Genomic DNA, 19,992 nt, shown 5'->3' on the forward strand with positions numbered 1-19,992 from the left:
TCAATAAAAATGGAACCTTCGTGAAGAGGATTTATTGCAGGGTGGTTGTATTAGACCACATGAGTTCTAGCAAGGTTATGCTGTGCTTATGAGTGCAGTTAAGTGAACATTTGAATTAATCTCACAGTGTCAAACACAAACTCACAGTTTCAGTTACACTGAAATGTTCACCCATGCGGCACAAAGTCATGACACATGGCCACATATCGCACACAGGTCTGATTGCTCAGCCGTCCCCCACACTGGCCACAGGAGCAGCTTGAATATTCCATCTTGCCCATAATTACTGAATAAATGCACACATAATTCGGCATGCAGATGACACACACACACACACACACACACACACACACACACACACACACACACACACACACACACACACACACACACACACACACACACACACACACACACACACTCCTGTTTCCATCATTTCTGAGGACATGACATAGACTTACATTCATTTCCTGAAGACTTACCCTGACCATAATCATAACCAAGTCCCCACAATGCAACTGTGCAAACAGAGTTATGTCCCCGCAACATGAGCAATACATGGCCACATACACATGCACACACAGACACACACACAAAAAAAATCCAAAACAGCAATAAGCTGACTGCTAACAGCATGATACAAGAAGAAATGACTAGAGTGGAGTCAACCAGAATTAGAGGTGAGATACTGAGTGACAAGCTGCTGCTCCTAGAGATGTGCTTTGAGAGCGACTCCAGTTTTGAGCTGGAATCAGAAGGAAAACGCTCCAGATGCGACAATATAGAAACATACAGTATATAGTACTCCCATATATCAATGTGTGCCCATAGTGGCATACAAACATAGACACAGTTTGATGAAATATACTTTATACAGTATGTGTCAGAAGTGAAGCCCTCTACATCCCATTTGCCTCACTCAGACACCATGTGTGTTTATGCATGTATAAAGAAGCATAAACACACAGTGTCACACACAACAAATATCAATTAAAGTCCTCCTCTCCATTAATGTTGACAGGCAAGACTAAATATGTCAACAACATCCACAGTTAACGTCAATCACCAAGGAGATATGAACACTCATAAACACAAGAAGCACAAATCTCACACACACACACACACACACACACACACACACACACACACACACACACACACAGTATTCAACACAGCATCTGACACATCATACGATAATACCAGTATACATTTAAATGAGCTTAAAAAAAATGGACATCGTTATGATGGCAATATTCTGACTTGTAATGATGTAATGATGTCATGAAGCAAAAGTATTGCTACCAGCTCCATAGAGGAGTTCGATCCAAAAAGGGGGACGACTGCAGTGGTGTGGAAGTGGTTTAACCACCAAATATCAGATGCACAACAAAACATGGTAACACTGCATGTAAAGACTGTAACAGTAACAGAGGGAAACACAACAAACTTATTTCATCACCTCAGGTAGAAGAACATGAGGAGACCTCAACAGCTACTGTGAGCTCTAAACCAAAAATACTTTGCTTGTCATATCGTAAAGACTACCATGATCACAGAAAAACCCTGAAATATTTTGATATTATTTTAAGACCATCTTGTCCACCCTTAATATCCACAGCCCTACACACACAGAGACACAGACAGACAGACAGACAGACAGACAGACAGACAGACAGACAGACAGACAGACAGACTGACACACACACACACACACACACACACACACACACACACACACACACACACACACACACACACACACACACACACACACACAGAAAGCAGCAGAGAAATAAGGTGTATTTTTACTCCTGGTATCGGTCAACTTTAAGCAATTCAATAGGGACATTTAGAAATTACTATTTTATTCTTGCAGAATTAAAAATGATGTGAATGAAGTAACAGTAAAATGTATCTTCTACATTTTCCCTGAAAGTCCCAGTGTGGCTTATCAAGCCTTTCCATAATGCGTGACTAATTACAACCTTTGACTGCACAATGTGCATCCATGTGACCAAATCAAGTTAAGATGAAGGAACAGGCAGCTCCAGTGGGGATGAAAACATTATGAACATCATCTCTGGAAAACTGTAGCACTGTGCCAATCCAATGTGCGGCACCGTCTTTGGAGAAGAGAACCTTCCTCCCAAATCTGAACATGAGCATGTTTCACATTATAAATGTGCATCACCGTGATTTAAAACTAAAAGATGACTAACAGATGTAATTAGACTCTTTGCAAAGCTTGTTGTAGGGCTGTAGCTTCAACCAAAAGCAATTAAGCTGTGATTATTTTTATATTTGGCTCTGTAACAAAGGGCCACAATAAGACGATGAGAGTGCAAAAGACATTCTACCTTTGAGGCTTACCTTTGAGCTACTGCTAAGAGAGGCTAATTTCGCTATGGCTATAACAGTAGAGACTGGTCTCCCCTGCTGTTAAGGGGAATGTAGCAGAGCACTATTATAGTGCAGCTTATTGGAAGTGTGTAAATTGCCAGGGGGTCTCCTTTTCCCATTGGCAGCAAGGTACAGAGTATAGTATAGCTGTACTGACTGCAACGATCATGTTCAAAAGCTCTTGGCTAAAGCTTGCCACTGTACATAGATTTTCAGTTAACTGCAGATAACTTAGATAGCTTATGTCTCATAAAACAGTTCTCAATTAGATGATTTAATCTCTTGGTGGAGACTACACAAGATGTCCAATGCTTAAAAAGAAATCACATATTAAAATCTAGTGTCCTCTCCTTCCTGGTTATAGAGATAATATTACAATGGTGAGAGGTGTTCCCCCTGCACAAACACAAAGAATATCCAGCCCAGACCTCTCACAAAAGCTCAGTCTGATTGGGCTAATATTAATATCTCCATCTATTCCCAGGCTTCTCTCAGACTAGACTCCGAAAGAAAGACATGGAGAAAAATAAAGAGAGAGAAACAACAGGGAGGGAAGGAACACGGAGAGGGAAAGACGAAAAATAGAAGGCGTATAATAGAGTTAACCCGGAAGGAAACTGGATCAATAAACCAATCACAGAGTTGAGAATTGGTTTTCCTCTAGTGAACATTAATTGTTTTATGATTTAATTCATTAGCATCCAAATGCACAGGAAAACAACATTTATTCTCGTGCTACATCACAATCACCTTTTTTCCAGTCTAAGACCAACAGTGTCTGCACTAAACCAAGAGCAGGCATGTACTAGCACATGTGATCATGTGATCAAACTGGTTTCTATTGGGCCATGCTGGTGCTGCAACATTTGCCATGGTTTGGCCAGGCTGATCTCAAAACACACTGCTGCTTTGCTCTCAGAAAATTATACTACTCCAGTTTCCACCCTTTTCCCTTCTCTCTGCTTTATTTCTCTTTGGGTAGGACCCAATGGACAGATGTGTGTGTGTGTGTGTGTGTGTGTGTGTGTGTGTGTGTGTGGGGGGGGGGGGGGGGGGGGGGGGTGTTACACTGGGTCAAATCTTGCTCCAGCTCTCCCTCTCCTCATGGGTGCTATGGGCAAATGAAGGTAAGAATATGCTAGCCACGTCTGCTGCCCCTGCTGCCACTGTGAATGAAGCTAAAAATAGCAACTTGGGGACGAGGGAGGCTTTCCAGATGCCCACCAATCACTGATACAACACTGCATATGTCAATCTGTGTGTGAGCGTCTGTGTGTGTGAGGGGGGTGTGTCTGAGCGTGAGTGTATTTGGAGGAACTGTCAAACCACTGTTGCGTGTAAGACTCAAGTCAGATGCAGAGAGAAAGACATGAAGTGTGGATGAAAGAAAGTGGAGAGGGAGGCGAAACAGAAAAAGAGTGAGGAAGGAGAGACAGAGACAAAAAGAAAGGGATATAATGAAATTAATTAAAGTGTGACATATGAGACATGAAACGATGGGTGTATGCGTACATGTTGTACATGCAGTACATATATAGGAATAGCCAGAGGAAGACAGATGTAAAAACACAAGATCCATAGACAGACACATTAACAGATCCACAAGCTCCATCTCAGATGCTTTTAGAAAAAAAGATTCATAGACAACAGAAGAAAAACTAAGTGTAAATGCAGCCACGTTCGAAACATCCATTTAGAGGAAAACCTGAAGTGCAGGCAGAGGTGAAGCTCATCTAACAGATTTCCTCACTTGGAGAAAAAAAGTGGCGGAGCGTCGCTCGTGTGCGCTCTGGCAGCACGACACCTGTGATGCTAATATGACAAGAGAGCCAAGTGACTATAGATAGAACATCATATCCATACTTATCAAACTCAACATTAATGACTCAGCCTGTTACCACAACCGGAAAACGATGAGTAATGAGGACATGGCACAATTACCAATGCCACTATACCCCATAGCAAACAGTTTGTCAGCCACAAGATCAGCAAGGTAGATATAACCAGTGTCCTTTTCGTTAAACTAGAGGGTGTAACAATCACGAACAGGTCCTGGCTACTGAAGAAATACAGGGGATGTCCATAACTGAGGCCCTGGAGACTGCTAAACAAAGGTTCACAATGCTGGCAGCCAGACTAAGGAAACATGCCAGAGAAGAAAAGGCCAAAACGATGCATGCTGATCAAAAAATAAAAATCTACTGTGCAATACCAGCTGCAGTGCAGAAATATAGCAAGACCCACCAAGAGCTGAAACTGAAGACTACTCGAAAAGCATATGGGAGAATCAATCATCACATACCGCCTATGCTCAGTGGGTAACAGATCTGAAAGCAGGCCACTCCATTCTCCCAGAGCAGGAAGCAGTCACCAGCACAGCAGCACACATCCAACAACAGGCACACGAAGAATTGGAGAGAATTAGATAACATGAAGGCCTGAGTTGATTCACACCCTCTGAAAGTAGCTAACAGCACTGGATGGTGCCCAGGATCAAGGGCACAGAGGGGAACGTTACAGGTTAAAAGCTTTGCCATAAAAATCGAGAGAGTCGTTTCATGTTTTCTCTGGACCACCGAGTACAGATTGGACTGCTGCCCATTCCATTAAAGATCCATGTTATCCAGGAGTCATTTTTGTTTCTGTCATGTTTTAGGTCTCTAATCAGATTACAATGTGTCCACATGGTTTGATAGAGAGTGGGAGATATGGCGATATACATTAAAAGGATACCATGAAATTATAGAGATATGTCAACTTTGAGAAATTGTTTTTAAACATCCTCATTCTCATATGGTTATTTTTATCTATAAACAGTTTCTCAAATGAATTTCTGATATAGAATATATTGCTAGTATGACATACACTTCATATGATGAGTGAGAGTTCTGTCATAATGACTAAAGAAGCAGTGCTGAAGAATTCACAAAAGGCTTCTGGTCGTAAAGATTTAAAGACAACATGAGTGTTCTACACAATTAATCAAGTCAACAGAGTGCATTACCAGAGACATAGTAGAAATAGCAATTCTCTCTCCCAATGAAATCTTGGTTGTGCATGTGCACATCCACCAACCAGTCAATCTATTGACTAATCCGGGTCAACCCTTCCAGCAGCACAGATAAACACAGATTGGTGTTACACTTTCACTTTACATGGAACTACAACAATGACATCAGCCTGTCATTCAGACGGACAGTGTGGACAGATGGTAGTTCAGTAAGAAAGGATAATTGGGACTAAAAGGATCACACTACCACAAGACTACAAAGCAGGTACAGGAAACAGGATGACTACAAGAACCTGAGATTCCACAAGCGATCCCACAGCTATACAGGTAAGTAAGACAAGTACTCAGCTCTCAGGTCAGTGGAAAGAACAAGGTCCAAGACCATCACTTTTCATACATGTTAAAATGCAACACAAAGTGCTTTACAACAGTTAAAAACAGTATAAAGGAAAACATAAAAACAGAGAATACCCATCCCTCCCACCCTCTGTATGTACATATGCACACCCACAACTACTACTACTACACACACACACACACACACACACACACACACACACACACACACACACACACACACACGCACGCGGTTGGTGTGGTGGTTTCAGGACTAAGAAATGATCCAAATACACAGAGATTTCTATCGAAATTCGAGCATCAAGAGACCGTACACTAGAGACAGAAGGGCTTAGCAAGCGTCAAGGCCAACGTGAACGAATGAAAAGAATGAATGAAACATGAAGCATCTTCATCACTAAAATGGCTCCTGAAAACTGCTCAGAGAATATCTCAAAACGGCAGCAGAGCTGGGAGAATGTTTGCAGGAGGTGCCTTGGGAAACCAGTGAGGAACATGGGAGCAGAAAGAAGAGGTGGAAGATAAGCAGATAAGTCATCTTCACAAGAGTAGACATTCAACACTAGGCCAACAGAACCACTCTAGACAAGAACATAGATGCAGTGCAAACATGCCTGAGAAAGTTCAGCACATAGCATAATGGTATAAGATGCAGGCAGGAATGACATGGCACAACCACATACGCAAGACACGCACACAAGCAAATATGCACCAAGTGACGGCTGCCATCCATTCAAGCCATCCATTTCTGTTTCTCTCGATAAGACAAACCAAAGCAGCTGGCTGAGAATAAGAGTTGAGAATATTAAAGCTGAGATCTTAGACTTGCACAACCAGACAAACAAATGGTTCCCCAAACAGTGAACAAACTGTGCAGAAGCCTCAAACTAATAGGCCTATGGTACCCAGACTTGAGGACACAGAACAGCCTGCATGAGAAAAAGCTTCTTTTTCATTCACCTTCTATGCAAGAATAAAGACAGTGAATGCACCAAAAGAGAACAAGAGAGGCAAATAAAGAATAAGGCTGAACGCAGGTGAAGAGCAGGGGGGCAGACTGTTTACGTCAGTGCCTCCCTCTCCGTTGAGATGAATGACACCCATTAGCTGTATTGGGAAGCTGTCTCTTTTTGCTCCAGTCATAGAAATAGAGTTTTGGTGGAGTTGGATATGTTGAATAACAAATGAGAGCCATGATTTGAAAAAAGCACAATCTTTGCAAATAATATGCCCATCAATTGGGAAAATGTCTTCCACTGCCAAGACACAGTGCTTAGTTAAAGTTGCACCAAGGATTGAGCATCACTATTATGTAATGAGTTGGTTTAGTTAAATCACCTTCCCATTTCCCCACATTATATTTCAGGTATGCCTCCTCAAGGGCAGTCGTCTGAACAAAGTGGAATTGACTAAATTTAAAACGGAAAGTCAAAACTTGTGCAATGCCAAGTCCAACTTACCAGCACTTGACATTTCCAATGGCACTTTTATTCCACTTCAACATCTCAGCGAACACTTAGAAGAACACTACACAGCACACACGACAACACACTAAGAATACATTTAACACAGACAACTTTAAAGGAGACATCTCCTTTAAACTGAAAATATAATGTGTCCATCAGAAATATACATATAATGCCCATCAGTTCACATCCATGGATAGATGTTCTGTAGAAAAACATACAACACCAATACTAATATTGATACTATACTAATACTGATAGTAATTAGCCAGCATATAAATTGGCACAGACAACAGGCCAGGCACTGAGTGAGAAAGTGTGAGGATTAAGGAAGGGCTCGCTGCTTCCTCGTGAGGCCTCGTTCTTCCCTTCTCTCCTGCTGAAAAGGAAAAGTGTTGCCTGGTGTTATCTTCGCATGGCGCTTCATTCTCCTGATCCAGGCTTGAAACACAGCAGGAGGTGTGTAATCCTACTTTGGGCCGACTATTCTAGTGTAATCTCCTGCTCACTCAGAGTACACACAAGTCACTTTTGACTGCTCCATAAAAGATTCAGACTGTCAGATTCTGGCCATCTGTCATCTGCCTCTATGTTTGTCTGTCAGACTTTGAGATTCTCTCTGTTTATCTTTCCCTCTATCCCTATGTCACACTGTGTGTGTTCTTGCCCACTTGTCCTTATACTGGAATAAATGTGCCTCCTTGAAAAGTGAAACTAACAATCTGTTGAGTATCTTTACATTACATAAGCACATTAAGGGAAGTCCCTTGGCAATGGGATTAGGATTTATGGGCATGTGTGCATGTTTGTGTGTGTGTGTGCGTGTGCATGTGTGTAAGGGCATGTTCAGGTGTGCTTGTGTGTGCATGCATAAAATACATCTTTGTGTGTCTATATATGTATGTGCATGCTTGCATATGTGTGTGTGAGAGAGAGAGTGTGTGCGTGCAAGTGTTTCAGCTCAACTGAAAACCATTATTGTTCACAGACGGCTATTCTGCAGCACCTTAGGGGAATACTCTGCTTTCTTTTCAACTGCTCTCCTTTTATTTCCTGTCTTTATTCCTAGCATGCAGTGCCGGAGCCTCGCTAAGATACAATGGGTCATTTCAGCCAAGCAGCCAACAACAATGAGGTAATCAACAATAACAAACACAAAAGCAGCCTCTTGCCTCTGCCATCAATGTCTGGAGAAAGAATCAAAAGGGCACCAAGACATCCACAGAAAACCAACTAAGCACCTAAGCCCAAGATTACAGAGACTGGCTGGAAAAGTTGAATGTACATTTTGCTATGCCATTAGTAGATGATGTCCAGAACAGAGATGGGGAGAGCCGAGGAGTGTCGACACAGAGGTACCAGTGTTTTCCATTAATTACCAAGAGTATGGGGGCCCGCCATTGTCTAATTTGTCCCATTACAATATTTTTACACATCTTATAATAACATATAAGATCTCCAACATTGTGTTTTGCACCATTGCTTCAGCAAAGCACACTTCCAGTCAGTCAATGACAACCAATGCAGTAAGTAAGTAGCTTTATATTGAGACAACATAACTAGCAGGTTGGCTCATCATGTAACACAACATGTAACATTGTTCACAGCAGCACAAAGCTCTTTATAGATGTAGCCGCTTTGCTCTCACAGTGCAGCAGATTGATGCATTTAAATTTAAAACGTACAGAGAGAGTATAAAGGTCCACCCTGCACAGTCTCACAAAATCCTGTGGGGAACACTGGGTACATTAGTATTAAAAGGCTTAATGCTCTGTACATAGAAAATGTCACATGGTATATCTCTAATAGTGCAATCTTATGTGTGCTACTGACTGGAAGAGAGAGAGCTGGAAAAGAGAGAGATTATACATTGCATTAGAGATATGTGGAATGATAACACTTGATTTCATTCTACATCCAATGAAGGGTAAAATGTTTTGTCTTCGCTGCGTTTATGTGCACTTCCAGGAAATCACTTTCTGTTGAAGATCATTTTAATGTGTGACTTGTAAGGGACATTTTAATGGGAATATTGTCCTTACTTTCCAGTCAAGAATGAAGACTTAGTTTGAAACACCTTAAAGAAGCAGTACCAGAACAATTCATTACCAATGAATTGGTCTAACAATTGCTCAAACACGACAGGTTGGCTGCTGCAGAATCAATATGAATTACAATAGCAGTGGCTTGAAAAATGAAAAAAATTAACTTATTTAGGATCTGGACGTTTGCCCTATTCCATACCACCTTAGGCAGCAAACAAAGACACACTTCTGGTCATAGCGATGTAGTGAAGAGAGGGAGAGTGTATACTGTTATGTTGAGAATAAAGGGAGGAAAGGATCAATGTCACAGTCTAATGGCTCTGCATTCTTTCATTGCCTGCAATACTACACAGACACAGACTACATGCTCAGGGAAACTCCTGCATAAATATTTTACTGAGAGGGATGTAGGACTGGATCTCTTATCCTGACTGGACACAAAGCGAAAACAGACAGAGGGAGACTAAGGTTAAGGTAAAGTTTCAGAGAGAAGGTAAACTATCTCGATTCTCTCCTTTGTGTGGATCTATAATGCCTCTCATAGCCGTCTTTTTCCCTGATGCCTCTTCTCTCTCTCTCCCCTCCCTCCGCCTCTCCCACTCTCACATAAGTGGCCAGTTGTCAAAGTCAGCTGAAGCCCAGTTAATGAAGAGGTAGATTTATTAGCGAGGCATCAGTGGAATAGGCAGTGGGGAGCGGAACCCCCAGAAGCCAGCAAGTAAATATAGCCACTAAGTGTGCATACCGAAAAAAGAGAGGGTAAAGAGAGGAACGTGATAGAGACAGGATGGCAAAGAAAGAGGGGAAAAAAGAGAAACCTGGAGATAGTTCAAAGAAATAAAGCAAAATCCATAAAGCAGACAGAAGAGAGGTGGAAAGCATCCAGTGAGAGAGGAAGGTGGAGAGGCAGCTTCCCTCTCTTTTATCCTCTCTCCAGCAGTGGCTACAGAACAAGCTCTTACCGTCTGTTGCAGGTCTGGGATTCCAATGCGGATGACCACGGTGTTGCCTGTCGGCTCCTCCATGGGTGCTCTTGCACTGTGGCTCCGCTCTGCGCCGGGACGGAAAGCCGGAACACTGACGGGAAAGGGAACGCCGCTGTCCTCTTCCCGGGAGCTGCCGCTGTCAGTGCTGGCCCCCTGGCTGCCGTTTGCTGCGTGTGTGCAAGAGTGTGTGAGTGTGTGTGTGTGTGTGTGCTGCTGCTGCTGCTGGTCCTGCCGTGGAGGGCTGGGTGGCTCATGTTTGCCGGCTGCCGGACGCAGAGGCATGCTCTGTGTTAGGGGCTCGGTCTATGTCTCTCTCTCTCTCTCCAGACACACACACGCGAGCTCTCTCTCTCTCTCTCTCTCTCTCTCTCACACACACACACACACGCACGTGCACACACACACACAGATGGTTCTCGCTCACACACCTCTTACAGCGCGCATCACTCGCCTGGGAGAGAAAAAGAGGGAGGGAAACAGAGAGGCAGGGAAGGAGGGTGGCAGAGAGGGAATGGGCAAAGAGGAGGGGGTAAAAGGAGATGACAGAGAGATAAAGGGTAAAAACAAAGAGAGAAGATAAGTATGAGGAGAACTTCGAAATAAAACTGAGGGGATGTGGAGATAAAGCAAGATTTAACGAATTCTAATCATAACATGGTGTAAAATGATTTAACTGTAATCTGTCAAAAATGAAGCACACTTAGTCTTTAAATAGAACAAAATGGATTAAAACAGAAGACAAAAAGCAGAAAAGGGGAGAGGATTACTGAAAATTTGCATAAAAACATGTGGATCTTCACTATTCACTGTAAGGGTGTTTGAATGGTGTTGAACAGCGGCACCATTACCTAATTAATGTGACTGGCGAAACAAAAAGATTTTCCATTTTCACTTTAGTTTGATATGCTAAACTTATTGTCAGCTCCACTGCCACATCAAAAATGAGCTCTGCACAGGCTGATGTTACAATGCTCGTGTGACATTGCTGCTGTCACACACTGTTGCTCTTGCTGTAGTGTACTGACACTGTGGTGACGTCATGGCAGGACGGGGGGGATTGTTTGCTCAGATCAATGTTGGGCAGGGTTTGGCCTTCATGCTTCACTTTATCTATCTGTGGGGGGGGGGGGTTCACTGATCAAATGGCTCCCTGGTAAACACAGTGACACATAGACAAAGCAAGCAGCCATAAAAGAAGGTATTCATGAGAGTTCTTCTCATTGAGTGTCATTCTTGTGGGGGGGGGGGGGGGGGGGGGGGGTTCATTTACTGTTTCATCAGGTCGGCCCTGTGAAGCCCGAGACTGGGACTGTGATTAATATCAACCTGACCTTGATTTCAATCTATATGTTCACACAGCAGGTATCCCAAAGCGATTTCTTGTCATGTTTTATAAAGACAGTTGTTTTTATGTTGATCAACCAACACGCTTAAGGTACTGGCCTATTCAGTTAATGCTGTCAAATTCAATTCAACTCAAGATACCAGTGGGAGTGCTTATCAGAAGGCATTAGTACATGACCTCTATGTTACGTGTAAGACAAATACTTACAGGCTTGAGTACTGCGAGTTTCAAAGGCCACCGTTTGAGTAAGTTAACTTCTCATGCAAGGAAACTGTGCCATGAAACACTGGTGGCAGGTCTGTAAATTATTAATTGTGATCTTAAGTCAGTGCTATGCTCCATTGTGTTCACAGTGGCATCACTGTTGAAGCTGACCCGACAGCCCCAAGACAGCATTTTCTTACTGGGTGGAATTTCAAAGAAGCACTTCAGGGAGAATACAAGTGATGAGAGCTCTGCAGCAGCTGTTAAGATAATGTGAGTACTTGAGCTGATGGACACATGCAGATACACAAACACACACTCAAACACACACATGGTGAGAGTCTGGAAAAATTGGCCAACTGAAGATATAGAAGCTGCTGACAACAAGACCCGGAATTACAAACAAAAGAAGCTATTCTGACTGTGCTACGTTGCTGTATGTGATGGAAGCGAGAGATGAGGATGTAGCGTTTCTGCCTGAGCTTATTCCTCCTGTAAAGTTTCAGTATGTTTCACTGGATTTCCTGTGATGATAGTTTTAGCCAAAATATCTCCTCATTAAATCAGAAAAGCCTCAGATTCCTGCTGAGAGCTTCTCAGAGAAAAGAGTTTAAAAGCAAATCCTGCTGCTATCCTGTATGCTCAACGACCTTGTGGAAAGACTTAACTGACAGGATAGTGTCAGAGTTGATAATGATGTGCTAATTTGGAGGCACATGTTTACCAATAATTTGTGTTACTTGAGCTGAAAGTAAAGATATTTGGCTCACAAAATTAAGCCTGTCGTTTGGCTGGGAGAAAATATGAACTGTCATTCCAGAGCTGTAGATAGATAGATAGATAGATAGATAGATAGATAGATAGATAGATAGATAGATAGATAGATAGATAGATAGATAGATAGATAGATAGATAGATAGATAGATAGATAGATAGATAGATAGATAGATAGATAGATAGAAATTGCCCTGCTATGACAAGCAATCATAACCCCATCCATCCATTTTCTATACCGACTATCCCTTTTCGGGGTTGCGAGGGGGACTGGAGCCTATCCCAGCTGTCAACGGGCGAGAGGCGGGGTACACCCTGAACCAGTTGCCAGTCGATTGCAGGGCAGCATACAAAGACAGACAACCATTCACGCTCACACTCATACCTAAGGACAATTTAGAGTCACCAACTAACCTAATGAGCATGTTTTGGGTCTGTGGGAGGAAGCCGGAGTGCCCGGAGAGAACCCACGCATGTACGGGGCGGTACGGGATTATGATAACTACCAGTTCTAATACAACGATGTACTGTTGTCTGGCATGTAGTTTGTCCAAGTAGTGTTGACGGCTGTGGGCAGGTACACACTTGTAAATAACTCTACTGTCTCTCTGTATCATTGTATTTCAATGTATTTAAAACTGGGAAAACGAGAACGTAACATGAGTATTGTATAGGCTTTATCAGTGGCAATTGTGATAGCTAGCTAGCATACATTCCACCCATTAGCAAGTAAAAGCATGTTCCAACTATAATGTTCCCATCAGTTGTTGACTGAAGTGTAAGCCATTGTGTGGAAACATGTTTTTGGTGAAAGATGGCCAATTTGCAAGTGCAAACCAATCAACCATTACTAACATTAGCTATCATTGTTATTTTACCTGGAAAGTTAATTAGCCACATATTCACCCAGCAACCAACAATGGTGCTCATGGGCGTATTCAAGTAATGTCCTTTTAACCTTACTTTTGTCAGAAAGAAGACAGAGGGCAGAATGACTGTAGGCTACATGGTCTATTCACCCAGCACAGTGTGAATGTGTATTTCCCTGCACTACAGAGGCTTGCATGTGAGTGTTCTGCCACTGCTGGACACTCTACAGTATGTAATCCCATTAGCATTGGAGAAAGAGCATGGCAGGTAGCCCTAATACATTAGAGGATTTAGCAGATCACTCTACCTGTACGCGACTTGGGCCTGCCAGGTCTTTAAAGCAAGGAAAATTGATAACTCTTAGCCAGACCTTGCAGTGTAACTCAATATTCACATTTTATAAAGCAATTCTGTGCCCTTACAGTGCTGGCAAAATGGGCCTCTACAGAACTGACACAATGGATTACTCCACAACAAATTTCAACACATTTTGCTACTAGTTTCAAACAACACATTAAGATATTTGTAACTGTTGAGTTGTGTATTTGCTAATATCATTAGCCAGCATATAACATTTGGTTACCTAGAATCATCTGTGAATGTGAAAAAATAAATAACCTTACCCTTCTCGGAATGTGGACCAAGGAACTGATGAACTGTCTAGCTTTGGAGAGATTAACATATATTGCAAAAAAGAAAGAAAAGAACTTCGCTCACTTGTGGAGACCTTATATGGACTTTCTGGAAACTCATGACCTTGGAGTGTGATTGTTCATATGACTATTATTGTTATTATTTGTGTCTGTTTGGCTTTATGTGTTTTTTTTAGTTTTTTTTGTTTTTCTCTTTTGTTTTGTTTTGTTTTGTTTTGTTTTGTTTTGTTTTGCTTTGGCCAGATTGGGGGATAATATATAATATTTGTCATGACATTAGTCAAATTGTCCAAATTCAATTAATGTGAAAATCTCAATAAAAATATGTTTAAAAAAAATTTAAAAAAAAAAACAAAAAAACAAAAACCTTACCTTACCAATAGGCAATAATGACTCCCCTTGATAGCTGGGGCAGGACCAGGGAGGGATTTCATCCAACTTGCATCATACAAGGATAAACTGTGTGGGCAACAGCACTTGAAGAGATCTGCATACAAGGAACAAGATATCTGGGTGGACAAATGGCAAGAGAAAAAGACAGAGAGCTTGGGTTAACAAGTAATACATTTTTTTTTATTCAGCTTGATTAAACCTCTATCACTTTAATTTTCATCAGTGCAGTTTAAAGGAAAGCACTTTCAGTCTGAGGCATACCTCTAGTAAGTGTGTATGAGAATGCAACGTTTTGATCATTGATTAAATGCCATTATCAAGCAAAAATACCACACTTTAACAGGTTCACGCTTCTAAAAAGTGAGGATTTATTACTTTTTTCTGTTTAATAATGACCAGCAATTGAATAGTTTCAAGTTTTAGGCTATGGTTAAGACAAAACTAGTAATTTCAATCACTTTGGGATCTCAGAAACTGTCATGACTATTTTCCACAATTCAATTTGATTAATCAGTGGAGAAAAACAATCCACACATTAGTTATGCAAAGAACTGTGCGTTGCAGCCTTACTAACAATGTTATGTTTAGAACAGTGTACTTACTGACATCCACTTTCATGTAACAGTATATGTTTAATTCCATACTGTACTACAGAAAACAGAATAAAATTAATAAACGATCAGTACTTGGCACCAGTTCAGCTGCTTAATGAAACAGTTGGCCTTGAGTCTGGCCTGAAAAAATTACATAGGCATACTTAAGGCTGGATAACAATCTAATGTTACCATTTATCATCTTTCCCTATAATAGTACAGTAACAAAACCCACCTGCACATCTAATAATGTATATAGCTAGTGTGATGATATATATCCGTGTAGAGGCTTAGCTGGCAACAGAGCTAGTTTAAAAACATTTGGGGGCTACGAGTGTACCTATAGGTTAACACTGCTGTCCAGATTCTCTAACTCCAATTGCTTGGGAACATTACGAGAGTGGACTAGAATTATAAGGAGGCTAGCTCCTATGCCTCAGCTAACAGCTACTGCCTCTTTTCTCTTCAGCTCAGATCTCTTTCACCCCACCCCCTCTCACCCCATCTCTTGCACTCCAGCCCAGTGAAAACAAAGTGAATAATTCATGACTATACAGAGTGTGTGTGCATGGATCCAGTGCAATGTATGCGTGTATCCGAAACATCTGCCTGGCTTTAAAAGTCCTTGCCACAGAGCTGTACATGAGGACATCCACAAACACAACAGGAATCCAGTGCCGGCCATCAGCCAACCCTACCTGCTCCCCTCTAAGACTTCCACACTGGCAAAGAAGGAGGATGGAGCAAAGGGGGGGAGAAAGATAAAGGTAAACAGTTGGCTGAGGTGGCATGAAGCAGAGAGGGTCAGAGAGGATGTGGCTGAGGCAGTCAGTGGGCCAAGAAAAAAGTAGAGAGAATGGGAGCGTGGAAGAAAATGGGAGGGTAGCAGAGCAACGACAGAAAAGGAAGGTGGGAGAGGCAGCGAGAGGGTGGGAGAGAGGGAGGGAGAGCATAACATACAGTCAGCTTTGACAAACCAGCCACATAGCCCATGGCCTGGAGTAAATGTGATAACTGTTCACAGACTCCATCAGAGTCTGCTTCACGCTCCTCTACACCTGGTAAAGCAAATGTCATGGCCACTCACAAACTGAAGCCACCCGGGGCCACATTTATGCACACACACATACACACACACACACACTTTATCTCTCTGTCCCTTAAAACATTTTCATTTGAATGAAGGTAATTCATTGGTGCGGCTGAGAAGCATCAAACAAAAAAAGGGGGAATATGGCTGCTGACTCGTCTGCCATCGTGTTCTGCAGTACCTGTTTTTCAGTTATAACAGGCTGTTGTCTTTCAATGACCTCAGAAAAAGCACACATCCATTCTTCACTTTGAATAAGATAAGTATGATGGATATCATCAATTTTCCAGATGTCCACTCCATCCTGGATTTAAGTTGAGAAATGTGATATTACTGGGTTTGATACTGAGCATAAAATTGTAATTTGTTTTAATTTTTAGTTTATCTTTTTGTTTCTCTCTTTAAATTTCTGGTCTGTTCTTTTTGAAGTGCTACCTGGGACTGGTCTGAGCCAGAAACGGACTATCAGGGGAGGGCACTGTAGTATGGGAATTGGAGGAGGGTTCCCTTTCACAAGAACGCTGTGTTTCCACTGTATAGCAACTCCACTCAACATGCTTTTGTTATCAGGCGCTTTCATTGATTTCGTTTTCCACTACAGCTGGTACCTCATCAGTGTAGGCAGGATTCGTTAGCTGATCGTCACAGTAGTGTTGGGTGAAGCTGCTATGACATCATTTTCAACGCAACACAAACACACAGGCAGAATGGAGAGGAGGAGAAGAATATTTGCACTTTGTCATTTGCCGACGGCATGATTTTGTGGGTTGTCATTTTTTAAATCTCGAGTAGGGTGAATAAAAAAAAAATCACAATTTGCAGTCAATGTGCAGGATGTCCGTGTTGATGTGTTGATGATTCAAGTGACAACTCTCTCTGAGCCATCAGTGGCATGCAGTGTTTTCACTCAACCAGTTAGCACTGGCTCAGCACATTTTGGACCATGACTAAGTTGATCCCAAAAACTGCACCAGGTACTTGGTCCTCTCCTCAGCTTCTGACTTTGGAAAACCAAAAAAGACCAAATACAGTCAAGCCAAGCCATACCAAGCAGGGAAAAGTTCAACTGAGTGGTCTCCAAGGACAGGAGATAGGACTGCTGAGGGTACACCTGAGGTGTATGACTCCCTTGGAAAAGGAGGGTGAAGCTGAACTGTTAACTAGACAACTCAATGCCTTTGGCATTATCTGGTAATACTAACAACTCCTAACAGTATTCTGATGGATACTGAGAGGGAGCTGGTGGGTTTGCTTTGGTCTGGACATTAATGACTGCAGCCCTCCTCTATCAGTGCAGCAAGCAAGGAAGGAGGAAAGCGGCAAGGCAGCTTTGTGTTTAACAGGATGAAAATTTCTTACACCAGTCTGAGATGCATACACTACATATTATGTTTGGAAGACGTCTCTGTTATTAAAGTCTGGAAATGTTTTGACAGTCTAAAAGGAAACTACAGAACATTTGATTAACAGCAGGACCTTTGGACAAGTCCTGCAAGCACCATCTCTGAAATTAAAACCGCAGTTATTCTCTATAAATTACACTCCAACCCCACTTTAAAGTGTAATATATGAAGCATATGCAACAGCAAATATGTGCTGTGTGTGTGTGTGTGTGTGTGTGTGTGTGTGTGTGTGTGTGTGTGTGTGTGAGTGTGCGCCTGTGTATGCATTAGAGTAGAGAGATCCTTCATTACAGTAGCCTCCTTTAAAATCAGAAGTGTCGACACACACACACACACACACACACACACACACACACACACACACACACACACACACACACACACACACACACAGACAGAGTCTCCCTCTCCCTCTCGCTCTCCCACACACGCGCATACACAGCCAGCTCACAGGGATTAGCCATTCAGTGTAAACAAAACAATGTCTGACCCATGCAGAGCCCTGGGGCCACACGCAGAGGCCCCATATGGAAAATTAGCCATGCGCTAAAAGCTTTTGGAATCAATACTCCACAGTAGCTGCACCACATCTCAAAGCCACTGTCTCTATCCAGTTCGCATGGGCTGACGCAGCAAGCAGATGTGCCCATCTTTTTTTCTTTCTCACACACACACACACACACACACACACACACACACATACGCACACACGCACGCTCGCTCGCTGGCTCACTCACTCGCTCTCACAGCTGATGTACATGAAAACTACAGTGCTATTCCTCGGCTCACAGCAGGGTAATCATATCGTTATGTGCTCATGAATTATAGTATCAATATTTGTTTTGATTTGGTTGGCAGAGTAGAAATCCTGCTTGGCAAGCTCCTTCACTGTGGCTTTTCAATCTGTCACCCCTGCAGACAGGACTGGAAATGTGACCGACAGAAACACTTCAGAGATTTTGTGTTGAGTGTGGTCAAAGCATCACTGGACCACAGGTATGAGGTAACATATTTTTTTTCTTTTACAAACAACATATGCAAACTCAAACAATATGCAAGAAACAAAGCAGAAAAATCAAATGAGACTGAGGTGACTGAACAATGGTGCTGTGGACATTATTGATGACTTAAAGCAAGTTGTGTGTAAAGCATATTGCTGAGGTATATTTGTATGGATGCAAAAGAAAACTGAAAAAAGAAAAAAAAAAATCCTGTGTACCCAAATCCATTTCCACATAGCATCCTCACTGATTTTTCTCCTCCTATCTTTGCTCTTATTGCTTCCTCTTGTTCTCACACAATTACTTTTCTCACTATCCGCTGTCTGCTTATGAATTCTTTCTATAACCACAAAAAGTTGAGGATGTACATTTTCTGTTGATCTCTGTGTTTCCAGGGTTGCTGCTGGAGTGGCAGCTGGTTCTTTGATGCAGCCTGCCTATTAATAATCAATGGGGCTCCCTAGATAGAACTTCATAAAGCCTGCCAACCAATTAAGACCTGTTTCATACCATGCACTGCATTATCTCTCTACAAACCACCACAACTCTTAAAAAGGCAGGCTGGGGATGCTGGGGAGGTCAAAGATGTCACTGTGCCAGGCACGACTGAATGCTATCAAATATATGCTGCGCTGGGGAATCAGGATTTGTGCCTTGTAGCACACAACACTGCCCCAATGCCTAATGTAGTTTCAACCTGTTCTCATTCCCAGGTGTTGGCTGTTTTCTTCCCATTTGAACAAAACGTCACAAAAAACATTGTGTGGTTGATTCTGAATCATGAAGTTGAGGGTCAGGTTGACAGACTATGAAAAGAGCAACAGTATACACTCAGGGCTAACACAGAGTCTGCACTCAATATTTTGAGCACATATTAACTTGTAGACTACAATTTGAAGAATTTTGAATTGTCTATTACAAAGCATGAGTGGCATTTGTGATGTGAGACACAGACAAGTGTTTTGGTACTCTGTGTTAGAGCCAATTTAGTCTATTTACTCAGTTTTATATATGCATTGCGGCACCCCACTGGTTAGGCTACTCGGCGGATGCCAACAGGATAGTGAGCCTTTATTAAAAGAAAGTGAGGCCTACATGGGGGGTTGGGAATTGGAGGCCTGAGTGAAGACAACAGCAAACAGTTTTTTTCCACAATTAATTCATGAGCCAACAAAGAACATGTTGGTCATTTAGGAATAAAGAAAGAGATGAAGAGGGGAGTAATTAGAAAGCTTTATTTTGTAGGACTGCATTCATGCTTTGAACTCACAATCTACTGCAAAGCTTATTGCTGTTTTTCAGATATATTTAGTAGGACAGTATTTGTTGTGGATTAGAAATGCTGTAATAAATGAATTTGTTTCGTTGAACTGGAATGTGCATCTGAACTTCCCCTCCGTCT

General features: G+C 42.1%; 1 protein-coding gene across 3 annotated transcripts in view; it reads right to left on the minus strand.

The window, feature by feature from the left end:
• Positions 1–10,546, minus strand: part of shank3a (SH3 and multiple ankyrin repeat domains 3a) — a 149,720-nt gene extending 139,174 nt beyond the window's left edge. For 2 of the 3 annotated variants that reach the window (XM_070971326.1, XM_070971329.1), the window contains exon 1: positions 10,241–10,546. In XM_070971326.1, coding sequence (XP_070827427.1) covers positions 10,241–10,546 — 306 coding nt within the window. The remainder of the gene's footprint in view (positions 1–10,240) is intronic. The other variant, XM_070971327.1, reaches the window with a different exon arrangement.
• Positions 10,547–19,992: the final 9,446 nt, after the last annotated feature.

The sequence above is a fragment of the Chaetodon trifascialis genome, chromosome 10, assembly GCF_039877785.1.
Source record: "Chaetodon trifascialis isolate fChaTrf1 chromosome 10, fChaTrf1.hap1, whole genome shotgun sequence".
NCBI lineage: Eukaryota > Metazoa > Chordata > Actinopteri > Chaetodontiformes > Chaetodontidae > Chaetodon > Chaetodon trifascialis.